At 39.3% G+C, this 24,277-nt stretch overlaps 1 protein-coding gene across 2 annotated transcripts in view; it reads right to left on the bottom strand.

The window, feature by feature from the left end:
* PTPRN2 (protein tyrosine phosphatase receptor type N2) overlaps positions 1 to 24,277 on the bottom strand; it is a 690,377-nt gene that overhangs the window by 37,616 nt on the left and 628,484 nt on the right. For both annotated transcript variants that reach the window (XM_076331912.1, XM_076331913.1), the window contains 2 exons: positions 18,763 to 18,836; positions 10,453 to 10,530 (listed from right to left, as the gene is read on the bottom strand). In XM_076331912.1, coding sequence (XP_076188027.1) covers positions 10,453 to 10,530; positions 18,763 to 18,836 — 152 coding nt within the window. The remainder of the gene's footprint in view (positions 1 to 10,452; positions 10,531 to 18,762; positions 18,837 to 24,277) is intronic.

The following is a 24,277-nucleotide window of genomic DNA, read 5'->3' as shown; positions in this document are numbered from 1 at the left end:
GATTTAATGTGCCTCTAGAAGGTATAGAAGCTCATTGAAGCCATTACGAAAATGAGGAGAAACACAGTTTTTATGAGTGTAATAAAAATACAATGATCTAGACCATAAACTAATCATCTAGCACTCTGCTTGTGCCACCCAAGTGTAACATTATAAAAGCCCACTCGTTTAGAGAGGAATCCTTACAGTTTGGCAACCCTGTTCATTGGTTCAAAGATACAGCATTTCATTAGAGAGGGGCTGTCTGCATCTCTGAAGATTTCATTAAGCATAAATCCAAATGAAAGTTAATTTAAACAAACAATTTCAAAGTTACTCTGGGGTATAATAATTCTTTTAGGTCATTGTGTGAAAATGTAGAAGTCAAATCTACCAAATCAAGAAGGCAATACAACCTAGTGCCGTCATCCCTGTTACAAGCAATTGTCACTGCATCTCATGTGCTTACCATTGAGATGGGATTTTCACTAAGACTCACAGCTTGTGACTGGAGGACTACAGCATTTTCTTTGTTTCCTTGATAACTTAAATATTAGACCATCAGGCTGTTATCTGGATTTCTTTCCAAATAACGCAGAAGCGGGATGATTCAAAGGCAGTTCGCAGAGTTTTATACTCTTGCCTGTTCACCGCCCCATCTTTAACTTGGTGATGGGTTTTTCAGAGGCCACATCTCCCAAAACCTAACACTTTGCTGTGCTCAGGGTGTCCAGACATGGCCGTGTGCTAGAAAGTGGCCTCAAGGAGTGTGTCTTTGTAATTAATGAATGAACAGGTAGCACAGACCTGGTCTGCACAATCCCAATACAGCCCTCGGAGAAGCGTCTCTGGTTACCAAAGAGACATTTCAGCTGGGCTTGGAGAATAAAGGAGCAGGTTCAGTTGCAAATCCACAGTAATTCATGTAATTCTGAACTTTGTATGTTTGCACAATAGAAAGTAAGTCAATGCATGTGATATAAGAATAAAGAAAATACAAGGTCCTCAGGGCAGAGTTTTTTCTTTTTAGGTAGAGCCCAGCAAAATTAAGCCTTAGACTCTAAGTGTCTATAAAAGCTGAACATATAAAAAAGTATTTATTTATATATATATTATATAATATATATAATATATAAAACTAAACTTATTTAAATCACTTAGCACAGGCAGTTTCGTGTTTGTAATTTACGGTAATACTTCCAGGAGAAGAAGAAATGTTGAGTGGAGTCTTCTGAATGGAAGTGATAAAGTCTGAGTTACGTATAGGAGCTCACTACAGAGCTCTGCAACGCATGCTTTGCTGAAAAAGGAAGACAGTGTATAATTTTGTGTGACATGTCTACCTTCAGCCTATATGCCTAGAGAGTAATGTGTTAATGATCTTTAATGAGGTTCTGCTGTATGCATCATTCTCAAAACATTTCTTAGACAAGAATAACACCATCCCTCTCCATTTATTGAAAATTAAAGGCTGAATCCTGCAACCCAAAGATGAGCAGTGCGTTTGACATCCGCAGGATTCCCTGTTGATGAAATCCACCACGTGTAGAGACCTCATGCTGTGGTTATCTAGCATGCCAGTCCCATACAAAGGACTTCCTCATTGGCATGAATTATATTTAGTACGAATTACTTGCAAAGGAGCACAGAATTGGTTTTTCAAGTAAGGAGAAAAATAGTCACAAATAGGAGAATCAGTGCCACAACACTGCCACGAATCTGATAAACCACAAGTTTTTGAAAGCTTATATTTTAAAAATTCCTTGTTTACTAGCTTGTAAATAAAATAGTTAATATGAATCCCTTTATTTTTTTCAGACACTTCATAATTTCTAAGCTTCTTTTGATAATGAATGATCCACCCTAAGCCCCTTTTTCAGTCATTTTCTTCTTTAGTTTAGTGATGGGGAAATTACAAGACATGTGCTCCAACCAGACACTCTTCTTTTGACAGGAACTGGTAGAGAAGTTTCTAAAATGTGTTGATTTAAAAGTAGAAAATCAATGGGATAATCAGTTAAGTCCAGCCTGTTCACTAAAAATAACAGGCTAATCACACCAGCTGCTTTCTGGGAGAGATCTCCAGTAAACTAAAGAATTCACTTTTTCAGTCTTTTAGGCTTCCCAAATAGTTGGTAAATGCAATTATTTGGAAAAGCAGATAAACAAGCAAACAAAACCCAAATAATTTCTAATGATAATCAAAACTCAACATGAATAAACACAACTCCTAAAACAACAACAAAGCAAGGTACTAACCCTTGCTGGATCAGATGATATTCATCCCGTTACATATCTGGAAAGTAATTAACTCAACTGTGACTTCTTTTGAGTTCTCCATTGGAAATAGGAAACACTGTATTGAATGGAGACAGGCAGAAAATGGTATTTTCTGGAATATTTTAAACCCAAACCCCAAGTTTTAATGGGTTAAAAAAAGGGGGGGAGCTTTTAACTGAAAAAAAAAAAGGGGGGGAATTTAGGTTTTTGTTATCAACTAGGACTTCACAATGTATGTCAGTCAAAAAGCAACCTTTTTTGTGAAACCTTTTGGTTGAAAATGACTTATAATTTTGATATGAAATGGGTCAAATCTGGCAGAGTTGCCATTTGCAAAGTCATAGCAGTGTCAGACAGCTAAGCAAATATGTAGGTTGAAAAATTAATGATCAACAATCTATGTTCAATTAAAAAAATTATCTGACTCTTGCAGTTGAAAAGACGGCTTCAGAGAGGACCATGTATAAACATGGGGTCGTCAGACTGGCTCCATGTGTTATGTCCCTGCTGTTGCAGCAACGCTTGTTTGAAAGTCAATGGGAAAGGCAAACTCAAGATGACTGTATGTGTTGCAATAACTTCGGCTTTCTCAGAGAGACATAAACTGCTCTTATTCTTCTCAGTAGACTCCTAACTCAAGCCTTATTATTAAATAGTTTAAATACGAGCACAACTTAGTATTGCAGTGCTGACAAAACCACATTAAGGAAGGACAGTACACCAGAATCACCAGTAATTAGCTTTTCACTTCAGTATTGGAAAGGTGGAACCTAAACAATAAAGGGACAGAAAATTTAAAAGGACCACTTCTAAGTACCCTGTCCAACCGGAGCCATAATTAGAAGTGAGCATGGTAAATGCACACTCCTTTACTGAATGCCTATGGAATTCCTAATGCCATATTTATTTCACATGGTTTGACAAGTTACTAGAGCTCTAGGGGCTACTGTTCTGTGCCTCTCTCTCCCTTGCTGTTTTTCTTTTATTAAATTAAAACATGCATATTTTACACATTGAATTGCTTTGTGTCGCTTTTCATCTGCTCTTCTTTCTGAAGGTGAGAACTGATTAGACACGCAGGAAGTCCCATTCCAGGCAAGGAAAATAAAACTTGGGAATCAAGACTGCTTGAAAGCACTGTGTTCTGCACAGAAGAACAAAATGCAGAAAAATAATTTAGTCTGTAAATTAATTTCAGCACTCAGAAAACATGCTGAACTGGGAGCACAGAAACCAGCAATTAGAGCAGGGGAGGGTTTGGTACAGTTGTTCTTACTCAGCCCATGGGCTTTGGAACACCGATTTAGCAGGGAGACTCATTCAGCTACAGGGACGTGGTCTTCTGCCCACCGGGATTTGCCCTTGGAGATCACTGATGACTAATCCTTTTTACACAGGAAACAATCAACTGACAGTATTTTGTATTTCTTTTGTTGAATTAAAAAACTGGAAGAGAAAAGCAAGTACTGCCAAACAGACATGCAAAGATTTATCATGTCCTGAATACTGCAACTCAGGAATGGGGTTCTTAACATGCTGGTGTGATCTGGGAGGAAAACAATAGTCAGTTTTTGAACTGAGTCTGATAATATACTCCTGAATATGGGTAGAGAAAAATTATTCTAAAAAAAGTTTTAGATTAAGAAATGCAGGATTGAGGACAATGAAAAGCAAATGGCAACTGAACTCCCTGGCTCAGATCAGGGCTCTGGTCTTTACTCTTGGGACTCTTTCTGCACTTTACATTTAATAGTCTTGCAATAAAACTAGAAAATAATCAAAGGAGCAGAGATGAGGTCTCCCCACTCCCCATAATCACAACAGTGTAAACCTCTACTCCAGTGAGCTTTCTTTTTGATGTTGGCAATAGATGCCCAGCTTTAACAAGAAGGGCGAAGAGCATTCCCAATTTCAAGAGTATTTCATGTATTGGCAAATAGTGGAGGAAAGATGGGGTAATTAAAAGCACAGGTTTGATTCAGAACATGTAGGATGAAGCTCTTTCTCGTTTTCTGGAGGAGCATCCTAATCACAAAGGGGCAGCACCTGAAGTCTGCCTTCTTTGTCCTGTGTCTGACTCAGTGCTGCTCATGAGTGGTATCTGCTCTGTCATCCCTGCCAGACCGGAGCCCTTCAGGGACTAAGGCATCTGGGCAACTATCTAGCCTGAGCTACAGATCTATTCAGGCAAAAGCCAGGGAATTTTCTGGTCCAAACTACAAGTGTTGACTGTATTTAATCTCATGACTTACTGTTGTAGGTGCTTTGAACCTTATTGAACGTCTGCAAAATGAGGAAAACCGTATTTTTCTACTCCTTCTGTAGAAGTTATATAATGTTCATATACTTATTAATTATGTTGGTCATGGAGGGAGGACATCACAGAAAGACAACAAATACTTACAAAAATATAGATCATATGCAATTTCATTTTCTAAGGCAACTAAAACATATCCTCTTAGGTCACTTGGCAGGAACTGCCTGGTCCCTCCCTCTATTCCACCTAATATGGTAAAATAAAAAAACATGAAAATGCACTTCCCTCCAAAAAGGGGGAGGGGAAAGAAGGGCAAACGTGGGTAGATTTATGAAAGCAAGGCATAATGTGGGGTATTTTCCAGAGGGAAAAATTATGGCCTCCTACAGAAATCTCCATTTGGAGACGACGAACCTTAGCAGACATGCAATTTATAAACTGGCATAATTAAGAACAATTTTTCAGTGCAAGGACAGTTGGTTCTAAATATCCTAACTCCTAGGAATGGTTTCTTGCATATTATCATCCCTTGCTTCTTAGAATACTTTGCAAGTTAAGACATGTACTTCATGTCAAATACTTCATGGAATTATAACCCAGCACATACGGAAAATAATAAAATTTTATGCCTCCAGAATTATTCACAACATGGAACTCCCACTGCGAAAACTTGTTATAGATCAGAAATGTTCTACATCCTCTTTCTTTTGAATTATGTTCAAAGAGATGTTGAATTTTAATAGCGTTATGTGAAAGAGCTGAGTGAAATCTCACTGAAGCTGCTGGACAAAATCATTACCTTTCATTCCAGATAAATGTAAGAAACAAGCAAACTCTTTTATGGAGCCTGATAACTGAAATTACAGAAGTTATCATCAAAAACAAGAGAAACGTGAAGCATATGGACCCATGAGTTTCTCTAGAAACTGATATGCTTAATGCAGAGAGACGCATTAATCAAGGCAAGATGATTAATCCAGATAAGCAGCAAAAATATGTAAAAGGAATAAAGAAACCACCAGCACAGCTCAACAAACTAGCATTGTGATCCTGGTAGAAGAAAAGCTGAAAGAGAGGCTGGGGGTAAAACACTGGGTGCATGAGGTTTGGAAAAAAGAAGTTATTGCCTGTTATTTGATTCTGCCTTTGTTCAAGGAAATAAAACTCTGCACTTTCTTTGTAAATAAAATGGAACTGTATCAAAGCAAAGCCCTATCCTGAGGATGAATTGTCCTTCCAGCTGAGAAGAACACAACCCACAGACCTGGCAAATTGTTTAACCACTCAGGTAAAAATGGATTAATACCATGTGAGGGGAGGCATCCAGTTTTCAAGAAAGGGAATCGTGAGGTGGAATTCCCACTGAACCAAAATAGAATCAATGAAGGAGGTATCTCTCAGAAATAGTAATTGGTAAAAAGAGATGAAAACAAGACCAGATGAAATTAAAAGAAGACTTAAATCAGCTGGAGGCTTTTCAAATTAATTAAAGTAGTAGCTGGAAAATTTCCAGGGTGGTCTAAGAGATGGCATGCAGGCAGAGTTGAAATCTCTGCTTGAGCCACAAACACAGAGTATCCAGACAGATTAGGAAGCCCTGTGGCAAAACAGATCAATGAGACGACTGACAACACAGCTCCTGCAGGCTAGAAAGTTTTCAAAGAAATAGGTAAGCCAGGAAAGTTGGAACTAACTTGGCACTTGCTGACTTAGAGGAGCTATGCCAAGAATATAAGGAGCTGGAGAAATAAACTGGAGGGACAGAGACAACTGCAGAAGGCTGATGCCTGGAAGTGACCTTACACCATTAGAAAAGCCAGAGTTAAGACTCTTGCCTTTTTTACCATTATTATTTTTACAACATATACAAAATTTGTTTGAACACCATTTGAAAATGACCAATATACAGGAGTTTGGACTATCTCCAGCTCAAAAACTGCGTATTTGAAAGAAAAACTTCCATCAAACTAATCTCTCTCAGGTCAATATGAAAACCCAAATGAATAGGAAGGTGTACAGAAAATGCTGAGTCTAATGGCCAGCTCTAGTAGCCCAAGTTAGATGGTACTGAAGAACAATACCTGCCCTTCTTCCTCACCTTACCAAAAAGGACATAATCTTCCAAGAAGTGCAAGTGAGATGATTGAAACTGGTCCCCATCCAGTCCCAGAGTGGTCCTAGGCATGGATCTGCTCACCAGTAGTAAGAATGCTAAACAAGATGAGCTGGGACAAAGCATCATCAATGTTTTATGAAAAAGCTTTGCCTAGTTTGGGACAGAGAAGGCACTGAGCTGACCATGATCTTTGTTCAGATCTGGGCAACTTGAAAACAGTAAATGGGAATTTGCTGAGTGTCTAATAGCACCTGCACAAAAATACTGGGCACTGGATCAACACAACAGGTTTTAGAGGGACCTGCCAATAAAACTAGGAAAAGAGATTATCCAAAACTAAATCATCTGTTTGGTCTTAAATAGAGATAATGGATGGGACCACATGATCATGTAGATGACAGGCATGAAGAGCAGCAGACACTGCAGAGCAGTGTCAGAGCTCAGAAACTGGGTTCTTTTTGGAAGAAGCTTCCTCCAGGTGCATCTGTAGCCTTCTTCCCCGCCACAGGCATTTGGTCCATTGGACCACTGAACTGTTGGTCTAAAGTAAAACCTACAAAGTAAGTACCGTGACACTCTACAAATCTGTTCCTAGTGGGCCACGCTGCTTGCTAATGCAGACATGGTCACTGATGGGTGGAAGAATCTAATGCAAGTTTAAGGGAAACTAGGTTTAGACACTGCCTCTCTGGAATTTGAGCATGAAATCTAGACAGTCAGGACAAATCAGGATTTCATTACAGATATCAGCTGTGCTGTAAATGCCAAGAAAGTTGTCTTGTAAAACAAACACTTTGTAGACAAGTGTTTCCTAGAAATCAGCTTGAAATGCCTACAGGAGTGGAAACGATTATAACAGTTTCTTGCTGGGGTAGCCTTTCAGCCAAGATAAAATGGAGTGGCTGATGCCCACCATGCAACCAGGCTCTTGGGAATCTTAGCAGCTACGTCTCTGCAAAAGTAGGAAGCAATACATCTAGTAAATATCGCCATAGAAAGTGATGCCAAGCTCCAAGAGTTTCTGTCGGACTTGCTAAAGCATGACATAGTGCATTTAGACAAGGAACAGCAGAATAGGCCCAGTCTCCCTAGAATCAGTCACTCTTATCACTATCAGTCAGAAAACTGCTTCACTGAGCACACAAAAGGGGAAAAAAAGCAACACAGCTCAGCAACAGCTGGTATTAAGTGGAGGAGGGAGAGGGAGGAGAACCACTGAGAAGATGTATCAGGAATGAATAACTGAATCTTTAAACAATCCCTGGTGGCAGCACCACTGTCTGTATAAACTACAGAAAAGTGTATTCAAGTAAACATCAAAGGATTCTGCTCTAACTGGAGTTAATACTCTATTTTCCATAGCAAGTTCAGGTTTCCCTGCTTTAACTTAAAATAGGTACTATTAGGTGAGAAATGGATGTAAACTTTGTTCCTGCATCTGGACATAAACCGCAAAAACTTCAAGGCTTTTGACTTGTACAATGGACCTACTACATTTCAGCAGTTATGGACGCAGTGTTCTGCAAGGAGTTAATCTCTCCTGGCTTGTTTATTACACCTGGTTGATACCCTGGGCCGTTAAAAAGCTTGGGACAGGAACCAGCACATTGACATGTGATCTGCGGGAAGTTTAAATTTAAGAAAAGTGGGTGATGGACCAATCTGACATAGGTAGATTGTTATGTTCAAGTGACAGACATCATCAAAATAAATGTAAGAAACAAACTTTTCTATGGAACCTAATAGAAGAAACAATAACAGAATATCACATCAAAAATGGACACATAGCCACACTTGAGCAAAAGCTGAACCACAGTTGCCAAATGGTTTCCGTGGAGATGTATACAGCAAATCTGGTGGGAAGATGGAGTGAACTTTCACTGATGGATAACTGGGAGGAGAAATAGCTAAAAAGAGCAGAAGGAAAGTGAAGGAAAGTGAAGACTCTCCACTCACAAATAGCATGAAGAAAGAAAGTCAAGAAAGAGACCTTTTGAGTACAAAGTTGGAATGAAGAAGATTGGATCACAGAACAAAGAAGTAACGTTTCAGTTCTAGTCACTCTGTGTCACTCTGTTGCCTAACTGTTCAAATTAGACAGGAAGAAGAACAAAATACATCGTTCATCCTATGTCGGTATGATTAATTCTGATTTCTGTGTCAGCACCAGTGCTTATAAAGTTTGTTCTTTAAATACCTCCTTTAAAAATGAGAACATACATTTTTTCAACATGTAAAGGTGCAGTTACAGGTAAAAATATACAAAATATAAATATACAAATATGCAAAAATATAAAACTAAAAAACCTGGGCCTTAGGAATCATAAAATATCATTACAGAATAGCTAACATGGTATTTGATTTTGTATGTTTAATTTAAGAAACACATTTTCAAGTATCATGCCTGATATAAGGAATCCACTCACCAAAGGAAAAAAGATACTGAAGACAAAAATCGCAAGTTACTTGAAAATTTAAGCCAGAACAGAGCTCAACTGACTTCAAGCAGAAAGAATTTGCTCTGGACTTCTAAAAACCAGGCCCAAAATATCTCAGACTGAGCATTTAAATATCCAGGCACCCAAAATCAAACAAACTTTTTGAAAATGTCTCGTTTCCTCATCAGAGACAGTAGGAAATTGTTACATGAAATCTGTCTTTAATAGGGATCAGTTAACACTTTCTAATAATAGACCAAACGATGCAGATGAAGAGAGAAGATGATTTCAACTGATGCAAGCTCCTAAAATACAATGGCACTTCTGAAATTTTTATGTAGATATTCTTTATCTTCAGAACAAAATTTTCTAAATTCATAATGCAAAACAAAAAATAAAAACGTATGTCTGTGTTGATAGTAAGCCCCAGTTGACCTCCTCCCCAAACAGCTTCCGTAAGCTTTCAGGCACACTTTTACACTTACAAAGGAATACCTAATATAGTGTATCCGTCACACAATCGCACACACCTAGCCTGGCAGTGTATGTATGTCCAAATCCGACAGCTGCATGAGCACGTAAAAAAACCGCATGCAAAGTAAGCTCATATTTGTGCATTAGTAACTACTGCCTTTAGCCCCAATCCTGCAAAAAATTATGCACCTACTTAACTTTATGCAGCAGGGTCTTAACTCAGCCTTTAACTCAGCTACCTGTGGTAGGGAAAATGCGTAAGAATTTAAGCATTTTAGGGAACTGGGGCATGTGAGAAGTAGGTTTCAATGGAAAAATTCACGGCACATAGTGTTAGGTCCTTTTTGATCTGGAGAATGACAATGAATTCTGGCTACACTCTTCAGAAGGTCAGGCCTTCTGAAAATCATCCAGTCCTTGGCAGCAGTTTAATTACGAGACCTGGCCTGAAGTTTGGCACTAAAATATGAATACTTTGGCCTGAGGTTTTCAATATAATTTCCAGATCAACTATTTCTTAGTAGGGCTTGTCATATACATCAATGTCTTTAATATCATAGAATCATAGAATCATTGAGGTTGGAAAAGACCTCTAAGATCATCGAGTCCAACCATTGACCCAACACCACCATGCCCACTAAACCATGTCCCTAAGCGCCTCATCTACACGTCTTTTAAATACCTCCAGGGATGGGGACTCAACCACTTCCCTGGGCAGCCTGTTCCAATGTACTATATCCAATGTACAATATCCATGTACTAGATTTTAAAAACACATTTGAACTAAGGTTTTTCCACCTATTGTGACTCAAGCACAACAGATTTTTTTACACCTTACATTTCTAGAAGCACAGGAAAACATTTGACTTGTAACAAAAATTCAGTTTACAAAGAGATGTTTAACTTACCTGCCAGAAGTCAGCGACAGTAGCAGGGAGAGGGCCCTGGGTGGCAATATATGCTGGGTTTCGGGGGTCATGGTCCATCTGGAATAAGGAGAGAGAACACGGACTGGTTTTATTTAAAAGAAAATCCCTTGCTGTTTTAGAGACAGAAAGTATGCGAGGGCAGAAACAAGGGACTTCCTAAAGGACTGTCATGTCCCGCCATCCTTTATTGGCAAGCAAAGAATTTTATTTCTATTTATAAGCTCAGAGGAGACCTTTTTCCACAAAAGACTGATGTTATCAGATGAATTTCAGCACACATGATGAGCAATGTCCTATGTCCTCAAAATGCAGCATAAGATCATTTATGGTGGTTGACAAAGGCATTGATTTGAGATGAGTACTCGTGGTTTCATAGCAACCTAGGAGCCATTTGAAACATTTTTCTACACTGAGTGTTAAGAATGCTCCACACATCTAAATATGTTCTCCATTTCCACCATGCCAGTCAAGGGCACATGTAACTAAAAACCAGGAAAAATGGGGAACAAATTCAGTTTCTGGCTTTTTCTGGTTAGCTGATTTATCTAAATGCATGGATTTGGCCTCAATAGAGGAAGTTCTGCTTAAAGACCTTCATTATTACATTTAATTCAAGGAGCAGAAAATTCACTGAGCAGAAAAAATAAAGAATCTAAGAAACAAAGCCATCAAGAGTAAATAGGATTAGTGTGTTACAATGAATGTTTTCGAACTGATGGGTGGTTTTCTTGGTTCTAAATCTTAGGACCCATTCTGCTGAAAAAGAAGATCTGCTGATGGGATTAAAAAACAAACTAATTCTAACCCTGAACTGGGCAAGACAAAACTTTGAACATAAAGAAAAGAGACCCAGTTCAGCTCTCAGATGTGTGGGTGTGACTCAGTGTCACACTCAGTGTCGGCGGGAGTTAACTTATACCCATGTAGCTGAAGGCAGAATTTGTCGCAATATACGATTCTGTTCCATAAGTAAAGATCTGAATAAGAATGAATGTGAGTCACATTTGCATTAGGAGGCATCTACTGAATTTATTCATCGCCTATCAAAATTTTCAGTGATGGTACATGCCAGCGTAAAAGAAGGCACCTCATAATTATGTGCAACATAAAAGAGGGAAGAACCATAAAAGAACAGATGTAAGTTATTCTAACAGAACAACAATATGATGAATGTTGCAAAAAGGAAGAGAACACTTTTATGTTTCTAATTTTCTGATGTATAATTAAGTCGGACTTAATATTAAAATTCTCCATGACAACACAACACAGGTAGAATGAAGTCACTGAATCCATTTAGAATAAAAGCTTACTTCTGATTCACCACCCATAGTTATAAAAAACCTTGACCAGGATGTCTATAATACCATCATTTTATTCTGAGCTTCATTGAGATGCTTTTATCAGCAAATAACTCTTCACAACAAGCAATTGCTCACAACAAATTTCAACCTTGCTTTCTTTGCCTTTTTACAAAAGCAATTCTGATAGCAGGATATTTACTACTGTGGGTATTTTGAGATCAGGGAAAAACTAGATTTCTTCAGAAAGCAGTATTAGCAAAAAAACCTTAGGAACCATTTCAAAATGGGCAACTTTTTTTGTTTTTGTAAGAATTGAGACACTGAACTAAACACAGCTGAAAACAACAGCAAATGCGATTAAGCAAAGTCAGGCTTAAAGATTATTTTTGCTCCATTATGGTTGAAATAATTTCTGTTGTTGTTTTGTTTTGAATCCCACAGAGATCTATAGGATTTAATCATGTGCTTAAATGTTTTCCTATGCTGGAACTAAAAATCTTAGGTTAGAAAAATCAGCCTGCACCACGGAGGGCTTGCTACTCCCAGTGGAAACTGTTGTAGGCTGCATCCACTTGAAAATGATGTCACTTGTCTAGCAGGTGAGAGCCTGACTTGGAAATGTAACCAACAGTGAATACACCAAATTTTAGAAAAATAATAATTTACTTTGAATTTCTTCTTAAACTAAATTCTTTTGTATGTAGACAGGCCAGAAAACAAAGGCAGAAGAAATCAAGGATGATGCAAATAGCGCTGTCATGGAGGAAATACTTCTCAACGTTCAGCTGATAAATCAGGAATAGGCCAATCTTGGCATTTCAGCATTAATCAACCTCTGTCACAAAGGTTCTGTTGGAACGTGGCAAACATTACAATAAGCACAGAGTAGTGAAGTGTATCAGCAGTTTAACAATAATTCAAGAGACAATTACAATTATTACATTCCAAGCACATTGTGTTGCACAGAAAACAATTATGAGCACAAACTCTTCTTGCTTGGAGCAAATAGAAGATGGCAGAAAGCCCTATCACACCATTAAATGATCTTTAACTGAACAAAAATAAAAGCAAAGATTAAACTAATTAAATGAAATTCCTGGTTTCATCAATTTTCTATTTTATGTACTGTTTTAAAGGCCACATATTTCAAGAAAAGTGTGAAAAATCACTACTCTGGTCACATTTGATTTAACGTGAGCAGGTGACTGCAAGGGATGGTTCTTGAATGTTTTTGTTGTTCTTTTTTATTCTCTCAAGGTCACCAAGAACACCAAGGGCATCTTACTCTATCAAAGTTAACAAAAGTTTGAATAAAGAAATAAAGTCAGTAATGGGTTTTAAACTAACTAATCAAGGATCAAGTAAAAGGCTTTTTTTTAATGTCAGTAGTCATTATCTTCTTTCAAGAATCCCTCAGATTTCTCACTTCACGAAAATAAAACAGAGACTGTATTCTCCAGAGAAGAATAGAGAACAGCAGGCTCAATACTATCAAGTATTAAAACAAAAATCGACTGTTTGCTAACATTTTACATTGGAACAACCTTCAGAAACCACCCTAATAATAATTGTTCAAAAAGAACAAGATTTTTCCCTCTATGTCCCCATCAAAGCACAAAGTTCACAAGACATCAGAACTGGATCGAACAGCCATTTTTGGGAAGAAAAAGCTGCTATTATTACAAATGTTCTGCTATGGTGGAATTCTCATTTTCTGCTGCAATACAACAAGGCAAGGTGGTGACAATGTTTCAATCTATTTTTCCATGATTTTGTATTAGGGAAAGAAAGGGATCAAGGATTACTATAACTGACCATGCAGTTATAATCACCATGTGGCGATTTCCGTCACTACCAATGTCAAAAGCAAACGGAAACAAAAAGGAGAAGCATTCAGATTTCTTGTTGGAAAAGAAATACTATAGAGAACTGAATGAAAAAGTCCCTATATATTAGATAGGTGAGTGGCACAACTTGTGGTTTTCTACCGGGCTTTGTAATGAAAGTTGACTTACAGTATCTTAAAGTAGGAAAATATATAAAGAACACAGTATCACATTTAGTTGCATCTTTGCTAAATTAATATCAGACCACAATTCCACCTTTGCTTTACTAGAGAATAAAAGCTACTCCTTCAGTTTTTCCTGCAAGAGTTCTGCTATCCAGTTGCCTTATCCTAGGACTTTGCAAGGATTCCCTGAAGAACTCTGAATTTTGTTGAGTTTTTAGATAGAGATCGTGCTGCTGCATGATTTCACTGATAATGCAGATGAAATACAGCAAAATCAATACATTCTGGGAGTAAATCATCAAATTTATTGTATTTGGACTTGAGAGTGGTACATATAGATTCCTGTTAAGTAGTCTTCTAAAACTGTAAACTGAAGTAAAAGTGTCAATAGGCATCAATGACCATTTTGAAATCTCATGTAAATGATACACTGATTCATTCCTGCCCTTTGCCTCCCCTCTGAGCTTGACAGATCCTTACTTTCCACTTTCCACACAGAAAGATGCTGTGTGAGATGTGGTCTCAGTCACACCGATCTAAATCCTCTGAGTCCAGCTGAAATATTCCTAAATCATACGAGATCAGAATGAGATCCAGCATAGACCAAATATGACAGAAAGAAAGTTGAACTCTAATTAACACCTTAAAAATTTGTATGGATTCAAGCTACTGTGTAGTTTCCAGATTTAATGTGTTTATAATAGCAATAAAATCTACTTTCATGCATGTATTTATTACACAGAGTATAGACAGTCTCTAAAAGTAAAAAAGTATATTTGTTTTTGTAAAAGAAAGCACATTCAGCAAATGCAGATGAACTTTGTGATCACATTCATCTCAGCATTAAAATTAAAAAGGTAGACTAGTCCTCATCTTCATGTTTGAATTAAAATTTAAAACAATTTTTAAATTCTTCCTTTAAAACCCCTAATGGAATAAAAGATGTAAATCTGGTTGTGAATGCCATTATGAATTTCAGAGTCTATTCTTGGTGATGAAATTTGTATGCTGTGTTTGAACAAACTGTCATGCTAATGACGTTCCTCAGTCTGGTGTCTTCAATAATAAGCAAACTGAGTTTTTAAATGTAGTTGATGGGATTTTTTCTCTCTCAGACACCCTATGAGGAAAAACAGAATTCCCATTTACTTTCATGACCTCTGATTTAAAAGCAAAGATTGCACATTATTTACTACTGGATGATTTTCCCGAAATTTAATGAGGACTAAGTACAAATATGACAGATGTAATTATCACAGTTTTATTCTGCACAGTCAGGGTCTCCTTGTGCTGTAATTGCAAGCCTTTCATTCAGCTGCCGATAGCAGAGTTATTATCATAGTACTTTATGTTATTTCAGAGAGGAGGGAAACAGATTTCTACCTCACTTTTACCCTGCAAATTTCTCCTAAGGACTCATTTTCCCTGGCCTCACGCTACAGTGAAATTAAATACCTACAGGAAGAACTTGGACTAAATCTCTGCTGATTCTCCTCACCCACTCTCAGCCATGGTGAGGCCATCAATCTAACCCCAGTTTTTACAATATATTGGAAGGAAAGGAGGTCTTGAGGGGGGGTAGCATTTTTTAGAAGGAAGAAACATGTGGGCAGGTGGCCAGCTCATTGTCTAGCACGGGGATTTTTTTATGATGTGCTGCTGCACTCATTTAGACTTAAGTTAAGGTTGAGTGAGCCCCAGCTGGAGACTGGACCACTGACCCAGAAGCGGGAGATACCCAGTGACATGTACATGACTGGAAGCCTCGCTTTCCGAAGCTCAAATATAATGATTTTATTTTACACTATTCCCTCACCAGACAGCTCACACACGCAGGGAGAAAAACCCCTCCTCCAGTCAGCTCAGACCATACTGATCCTGTGCTGTTAACGCCCATCTTGCAGCTCACTACAGTGCTTACTCCTAGCCCAAGCGCTGCAAGGCGCAAATGCACCAGAAACATCACTGTATTGACATGATAATTACTGAAGTTATTTAAGTCGAAAGGCAGCAGTCTGAAGGAAAGAAATGGTAGGATTTTTGCAAGAGCGAATAAAGGCAGACTTACTGGTACTCCACATCCACCGTACACTTACAAAGACGTTGATTAAATGTCTCAAATAAACAGCAATAGTAATAGCATGTATGTCCAGCTCAGGATGCAGTGGCTGCACAGCCACAGTAAATACTGCAGAATCAAGTGCCCAATATAATATTCCAGTAGGCTTCTGAGGTGGGAAGCAGGACTGAAAGTCTCGGTCACTCCTATATTCTACCTCATTATACAAAAGCAATACCAGATTAACAAATACATTTACGCTAACCTGAAGATATTTAATTTGTCTTGAAATGAAACAGTTTGCAGGGAATCTTTCCAAACTATGGGCTTGCAAAGTAGTGATTTCCTCCTACCAACCTCCCACTGCATCACCTTCAGGAAACACACATTTTATCTATTGCTTTCAAAATAGCAAAATGGCTATTGACTTAGTGAAACAAACTCACAAAACCATCTGGAGCATCTCTTTCCTTGGAATAAAAGGTCGTCTACACAAATGTGGGCTGTGGCACTCCTTCCCACACAGTAGGGTCCCTATCCAACCAGGAAGAAGAGGAACTCAAGAGTTTCTCTTGGCAGTTTTCCATGGCTATGCAAGACACTGGGTGCTTGTCCCAGCTTAATGAAACACTTGTGCACCCACTTATCTCTGGGCATAGAAATATTTCCGTAAGAGATATAGAGACAACCATAAGAATTTTGCTTCATCAGTGTGATTTGTTTTATTGGACAAAACTGTTGAGTCTGGGAAAGCTACAAAAAAGAAATACCTTCTAACTTTCCAGAAGAAAACACCCTTAAGTGCCAGATGGAAAAGCAAGATTACAACCCCCTGTAAAACCATGAGAGTTAAAGCTGTGGAAGCAGAGACCCTCTGCCTGCATTAGCTTCAGGCATCCTGACAAAGCAAACCTCTTCCCAGTTATGCCAATGGGATACCTTGGTCCTGCCTCTCCACCCCCAACGCTACTTAATCTAATACTTTTCTCATCAGTGTATTTAATTACCAGCATTACAATTGCAACAGGCATACACACACATGCAAAAATTTATCCCTCCCCCAACCAAATTTGGGTACTAAAACCAGTTAAGGTGTGTCTACAGAGACTTTTGGGCAGGTTGCAGAAGGCCATCTTGGTTATTTGGTACAAACACAGCACCCGCACTGCTGCCAACACTGAACCTGGCTTAGCACTGTCTACAGATGCTGTAATTCCATGTCTGCACCATGTTGTAGTCACGCGAATTACAACCAAGCTCTTACAAGAATACAGTATCTCACTTCCAGTTAACACCTCCCACTCCTGTGCTTGCCACAAAACCTCTCAGCTTCTACTATCAAATTAAGGCTTGACCAAGCATAAATCACTAAATCTGCCCTGAAGACAGGCAAACGGAGCACTGAAGCCCTGGAGCTGGACCTCTGTGCATGACTTTACAAGCAGGATACATATTCCTTGGGAGTGCCAAGTTACTCCTATCTCCTGATCCTGGGGCCAGCTAGAGCTTGGTCTAGTCAGAGACATACTTAAAAGTAGTCCAAAAACTGCTCTAATCTGTGCGCATCTACCTCTGTTCTCTAAAATGGCAGCTGGCAATCCCTGAAGCATGCAGGTGCTTTGGTTTACCCTCTACCGTAAGCCAAAGGCAAAAGCATCCTGAAGATGTTTGTTAGGTTCTGTGTATCTTTTAACTCTTTGAATAAAACATTTTTGTATGTTCAAGGAAATGAAACTTTTGAACTCTGATGAAAGTAACAAAAACAAAGCTCAGAGAACAGTTTCTATGTAGTTGTGTTTTTTTTTAAAGGAAAAACAGTATTGTCAACAACACTGGGAGGAAGCAGCCTGTAATTTCATGCTGTTGCAAATTGTCAGCTGCCTTGCCCACACAAAGTGATTTAACTGGGGGAGTGATACTCCCCAGGAAAATGAGCCAGTAATGGCATACACAGCCCACTGCAGCGAGATCTAATTCTCCATCCTAGGTTCTTTCTCATAGTTTCCCTATAATAACTTTTAGTGCCTAATTAATGTGAATAAGAACCATGAGCAAAAGTGACTCCAATACTAGCAGTCTCACGGAGATCAAGGACACAGTGCCTTTTTCCCCCTTCAAATGGATATCACGACACTCCCATTGAGATGCTATGACAGGGCGATGCTACTGGCTCTATCATACCTGTTTTGTGTCTAAAAATAGAGACCTTTTCTCTCTATCACCTTTCACAGACAAGAAAGGACTCATATTCAGCTTATGTAGGGTGAGAAAAGGCAGCTGGGCCACGCTAGAGTATTTGGAGGCAAAAATTGGATTGACCTATTTTGCAGTTTGAATAGGTAAAGAATCTCGTTCTTGCTTTCAAAACAGCAAGCTCAGAGAAGAACTGGGAGAGCTAGAGAAACACAAAGCTATTCCTCTGTAGGGCAGATGAAAAGAGGTAAGAGGGAACGTCACTTCCTGCTGCAGAAGTTCAGAAGCCTGTGGAGCTCAGCTCTCCACAACTACAGAAACCACTCCTCCTACAACAGTAGCTAGTAAGACAAAGCAAAAAAGAACAAGCAAGTTTTACCTCCTCAGAGAAGGAAAAGCTCCACTAAGGGTGTATAATTGAATGTATAATCTGTAAGTTAATAATATCAAGTACAGAAAACCTTGACAGTATTACAAGGTAGATCGACAACTATCTAGTGACTTCTTTTTCTTAGTACATAAACTTCAAGGGTATTGCATGCACATGTAGATGATTTCTTTCTCTTCAATTTGAAAGGACAGCCTGGGACATCAGCGTTGTGAGGTGCTCACAACCTGAGGCTGCACAACCTGAGCAGTGAGGTGCCTCAAGTAAGCATATTTTAACAACAAGGAAAGACAGGGACTGACTATTTGGATTATTTCTCATAGATTACCATACTTACAATTGGGCTAGCATTGATGTAGTCTGAATTGTCGTGGCTATTTTCAGCTTTCAGACATATCCTGGAATGATCATCTGCAAAGGAGAAATAAAGAGAAGAAAGTTTCTATACAAGTATTCTACCCATTTTAAGTTAAACAATTCAAAGTCAGATTAATGTGCATTTCAAGACAAGCAAACAGGGTAAATATCAGAAAGGATATTTCCTTCTGACTCCTAACCGCGCATAGTCTTGATACAGCCACAGAGTCACAGCCTGACTCAGGAATGAAGCTCTAGGATATTTCAGAGGCTGAGTATCAGAAAGCATGTCTTCATGAGATGCACCATAATGTGTTACAACGTCTTGTAGGAAAAAGGGGAATCTCTACTGCTCAGCGAGTTTAAGATTTAAACTAGGCAAATTGCTAGGAAAAACTAGTATTATAGAAAACACTCCTGTGTTTGCAGGGTCATGGAAGAAGTAAGCTGATGGACTTCGTCCATCTGGCTTCTCTATAAAATGAACAGCAGGAACATTGAAGTACAGTTGAGAGCTGGACAGTAAGTTAATCTGTCCTGAACAAGTGCTGTGTGGCGCTATGCTAGTGATGTGGGGAGACGATATGACTTGGGGATGATTGTGGGAGAGAGAAAATGCCGATAACAACTGCATCTAAAAGTATGACTGGAGCACATATAGACATCGTACACTGCTGGTAACGTAGCTAGTTCAGACACCACCAGTAAAGAAAACAGCAGCTCTGGACATAGACTTACTCATGTTGTTTGCCCATCGTCAAGATTCTTTTATCACTCTTTAACTTGTATTTCTACTGGTACTAGCTCAAGTATGCTTAGAGCCGGTACACCTCAAATTCCAGTTCTTTTTTTTTACTTCAGGACATATGTAATGGATGGGTTTTATTTGTCTGTATTTAGACAGTGACAATGCAGATGTCTGCATCCGTTCCAGTCATCTAGACTCACCTTCTGCTAAGAGAAAAGAAGTATTTCTATGTCATGAATCATCTCATCCTAATGTAGCTGTCTCAAACAGGCCAAATTGCACTCGAGAAGTGCCCGTTTCTTTCCATTGACTAAAGAAAGAAAGACCAGACCACATGCAGAAAATTTATGCGAGAGATGTCCAAGTCTTTATATATGAATCTCAAACAACTTATACCTGATACATAACCAGCACAATTCATACTTCTCAGCAAACCTACCCTGTACCCTATTGTGGTGAGAGGTCGTGGAGCTGCCCTTTCTGTAATCCCCTACAGCTGAACATGGATACTGATGTTTTGAGAGGATCTTTCCACCAATTATTCAAATAGACAAAATAAGAATACATGAATACACCCTGTCCCCCTTTCTATCTTGTCTAGTGGTCCGTGACACCATTCTTAACAGCAGAATTATAAGCTGGCTTTTTAAACTACTAAGTACCAATCATTATTTTAATAATGAGGAACAATAAATGTAAACACCACACAAGAAAGTAGAGACAGAGGGTTTGGGCTCTGCTTAGGTTTATTCACCAGTAATGTCATGGCAGTTCAATATGTGAGCAAGAGAAAGGTGTGCTTGTATGAGTGTTGTTTATAGTCACTCAATCTCATCAGCAAAATTTAACCCACCAATGTGAGCAACCTTCTCATGGAATAAGATTAGAGGTGAACAAGTCATGCCAAATGAATGAAGAGCCATTCTTTCCAGTTGACTGGAAGTTAGCAAATGTGACGCCCATCTACAAGAAGGGATGGAAGGAGGATCTGGGGAACTACAGGCCTGTCAGCCTGACCTCGGTGCCAGGGAAGGTTATGGAGCAGATCATCTTGAGTGCCATCATACAGCACATACAAGACAACCAGGTGATCAGGCCCAGCCAGCACGGGTTCATGAAAGGCAGGTCCTGCTTGACTAACCTGATCTCCTTCTATGACCAGGTGACCTGCTTAGTGGATGAGGGAAAGGCTGTGGATGTGGTCTACCTAGACTTTAGTAAAGCCTTTGACACTGTTTCCCACAGCATTCTCCTGGAGAAACTGGCTGCTCATGGCTTGGATGGGCGTACGCTTTGCTGGGTAAAAAACTGGCTGGGTGGCCAGGCCCAAGGAGTTGTGATGAATGGAATTAAATCCAGTTGGTGGCTGGTCACAAGTGGTGTTCCCCAGGGCTCAGTACTGGGGCCGGTCTTGTTCAATATCTTTATCAATGACCTGGATGAGGGGATCGAGTGTCCCCTCAGTAAGTTTGCAGACGACACCAAGTTGGGCAGGAGTGTTGATCTGCTCGAGGGTAGGAAGGCTCTGCAGAGGGATCTGGACAGGCTGGATCGATGGGCCGAGGCCAATTGTGTGAGGTTCAACAAGGCCAAGTGCCGGGTCCTGCACTTCGGCCACAACAACCCCATGCAGCGCTACAGGCTTGGGGAAGAGTGGCTGGAAAGCTGCCTGGCGGAAAAGGACCTGGGGGTGTTGGTCGACATACATCGCCGAAACATAAAAATGAACTTGTGACATCTGAGATCTTGGGGCTACCCAAGATTTTGTATAGAAAGGTTTACAATGAGCATTGTCACAGAGTGCTTGAAGAACTACAGCTCTGAAACCTTTTGGCTATGCAGGAGATATGCAGGTTACATGCACTAAATGTGGTCTCTCACGTATCTTAAGCTAAGCAAGCACTCAGGATAAGCCCCATTCATTGGATAGCAAAAGTGCTTGAACTAATCACCAAAGAAAATGTGTGAAATGTTTTCAAATGGATGAGGGAGAGAGAGCAGACAGTGATTCATCAGTATTTAGCAAACAGATGTCAGTGTGACTCTCCAATAAAAATCAAGTGTCAGATCAGTAACTTCAGGATCTTTTTTTTTAAACATAATGTTTTATCCAGACCCTCCGATTTAGTGTACCGTATCATTATCCTGCTGTCTTGGAGGGTTTATCAGAGGGTGAGACATGTTAAGGCTTTGGTAGTGAAAAGGTGGTGAGACTTTGTATTTGCGCTCAGAAAAAGAAAAAAAAGTGTGCAAAAAAGGTTGTACATGTGTTTTCTGCATATATCAAGAGTTTGCACCCATGTGTGCTTCAGTTGCAGCATCAAACGTTCATATTGACAATGAACAGATTGTGCTTGTCTATGCCTGTTATCACCTCAAAGCTTCTAGGAACTAGCATAATAGCTCTTCAGAAACAAGCAAAAAAAGAAGAAGAAAAAAAAAGAATGCCATGGACACCAGTTTGTTATGTTAACAATAAGCAACTATGGGGAAAATGCCAAATGTACAAGAGTTCTTTTTGTAAACTGCATATTGATTATGTTAGAAGCAAGGAAAGAGAAGCAGAAGAAGCAGGAAATAAAAGGAAGGAAGGGGATGACAGAAAAGGAAGATATATAAGATCAATCTAAAAAGTGAGAAAGAAAGAAAGATGAATGAAGAAATAGGAGAGGAGAGGGATGGTAATAAGGAAGTGAGAGAAAAGACAAATGCTGTTACTAGCTACTGCAATCTGGCCAAGCTACAACTAGTCATCATTTCAAATATCTACAATAGCTACTGCTGAATCCTGAACTACTTTGCATTTGCTATTGCTCCAGCCAAGCCACAGCTGAAAGAAAAGCAAAACGTATAGATGGATACGTGTGGCAGAGAGAGGCTTCCTAAACAAGAAGGCTAGTACTAACCTATAGCTGAGGAGAAATATAACACAATGTTGTACTTTATATACATGTAAAATATAAAGTATAAAATATAAATTAAAGTATGAATTATAAAGGGTAGAGGATAAAGTATAAAATATAAAGCAAGCACACATGAGTTTATAGTGCATAAAAAACTCAATTTATAGACAGAAATCTAAGTTTTGGTGTCTACATACAGATATCTCCATGTGGACTAGGTTACAGTTAATGGGGCTTGATTTAGTTGGCTAAACACGAACATGTCATACCATTTGAGAAACTGTAGAGTAGATGAGACATCGCACAAGGTTAACAGATATGACACAAGACCTAACGACTTGTGTCCTATTGGACCAGCACCTGGAGCTCACACAAGGTATCTGAGGGCATCCTAGAGCTATTCATTTCACTGAAAATAAAAAACTTACTTTTGGTCATTACACAGATCTCTTGATGCCACTGCACTGACTAGCTCTTCACTGGCTGTAATGGGTGCTCTGACACCTGGCTCACACGGAGGCAGCTACATGGAGACACTTAAATTTAGGCATCTTAATCTACGATATCACAGAATCATGCCCAGAGAACTTGATTCAATGCCTCAGTGTAGGTTTCTAGTGATATCTGAGGTGCCCTAAGGACACTCAGGCTAGCAGCTAGGAGGGCACGGGTACCCATAGAGCCTGTGTTATACCTAACAGCTCTGTGTGGGTGCCTTGAATACTTCAGGCGTCTCAAATGGCACTAGATTCCTGTGTTTAAACAACTGAGTTGAGTGCAAAATGTCATATCTATCTGGATTATTTAAACAGTCACCAATACTACAGTAGTATGCCAGCTCACAGTCTTCTATTTACCTCACAGTCACCCTGTGACTTAATGAAGATCTATTAGTTTTATTGTTTTTCAGATGGGGATTGAAAGCTTGGAAAAGTAAGACTCACATCTTACCTAATTCCCTCTGTCTTCTGTTTCCTTTTAGTCAGATACTTCTGAAGGAACAGAACCAACAAACAAAGTCTGGACACAAGGAGTATGGGCGACTTTGGGTTGTCTGAATCCCAGGCATCACAGAGCAGAGTGAATCTCACAACAATCAACCTGGCACTTTCTGCCCGGATCATCATTCTCTTCTATATATTCTTTTTTCCACACAAAGCACTATACAGAACTACACTGAAGTAAGAAAGTGAAGAACTACTGAGGAGCAGAAGTGGAGCAGTCTGAAGACTGTGAAGGATCATAATTTGTTGATTATCACTATTTTGCCCATAGGTTATTTGCACAAAATGGAACTCTTCTTAGATCTGAACTGAAATCAAGTTCATTTATTCCAGAGCATTATTTGTACATGCATTACTGATACGGATAATGCACACACCCAGAGCAAGTACCCTCTGCTCAGGTGTTCCCGTCCTCGGTGCACATCCCCTGGCTGTGCTCTGACTGCACACAAGCCTCAGTGCTGGGTGCACACTCTGCCCCCAAATGCTTTGCTTTCCTTTGGAGGAAAATCAAAGCACAGAGGTAAGCAGGTTGCTCTAACATATACCATGACCCATGGACACAGCTACGGTAGACAGCTTTTGACAGATGTTCGCTGCAAAAAGCTGTTTGCCAAATGTTTAAAATACCTATACATATCTATGGTATACATAAATAACAACATACAGTATCGACCCTACTGAGATGGTTTTATTTTGCAGAGATGCAAGAAGAGAAAATAAAGTCTGGAAAGCTTTTTTTGGGGCATCAACAAATTGAGCTGCTCGTATTCATACAGAAAAAAAGGTATCACATTGCCCTAAATGATAGCAATCTGCTTGTTGGTTGGATAAAAGGAT

The sequence above is a fragment of the Aptenodytes patagonicus genome, chromosome 2 (assembly GCF_965638725.1).
Source record: "Aptenodytes patagonicus chromosome 2, bAptPat1.pri.cur, whole genome shotgun sequence".
NCBI lineage: Eukaryota > Metazoa > Chordata > Aves > Sphenisciformes > Spheniscidae > Aptenodytes > Aptenodytes patagonicus.
The sequence above is the reverse complement of the archived record's forward strand: the minus strand, read 5'-3'. Positions and strand labels throughout refer to the sequence as shown.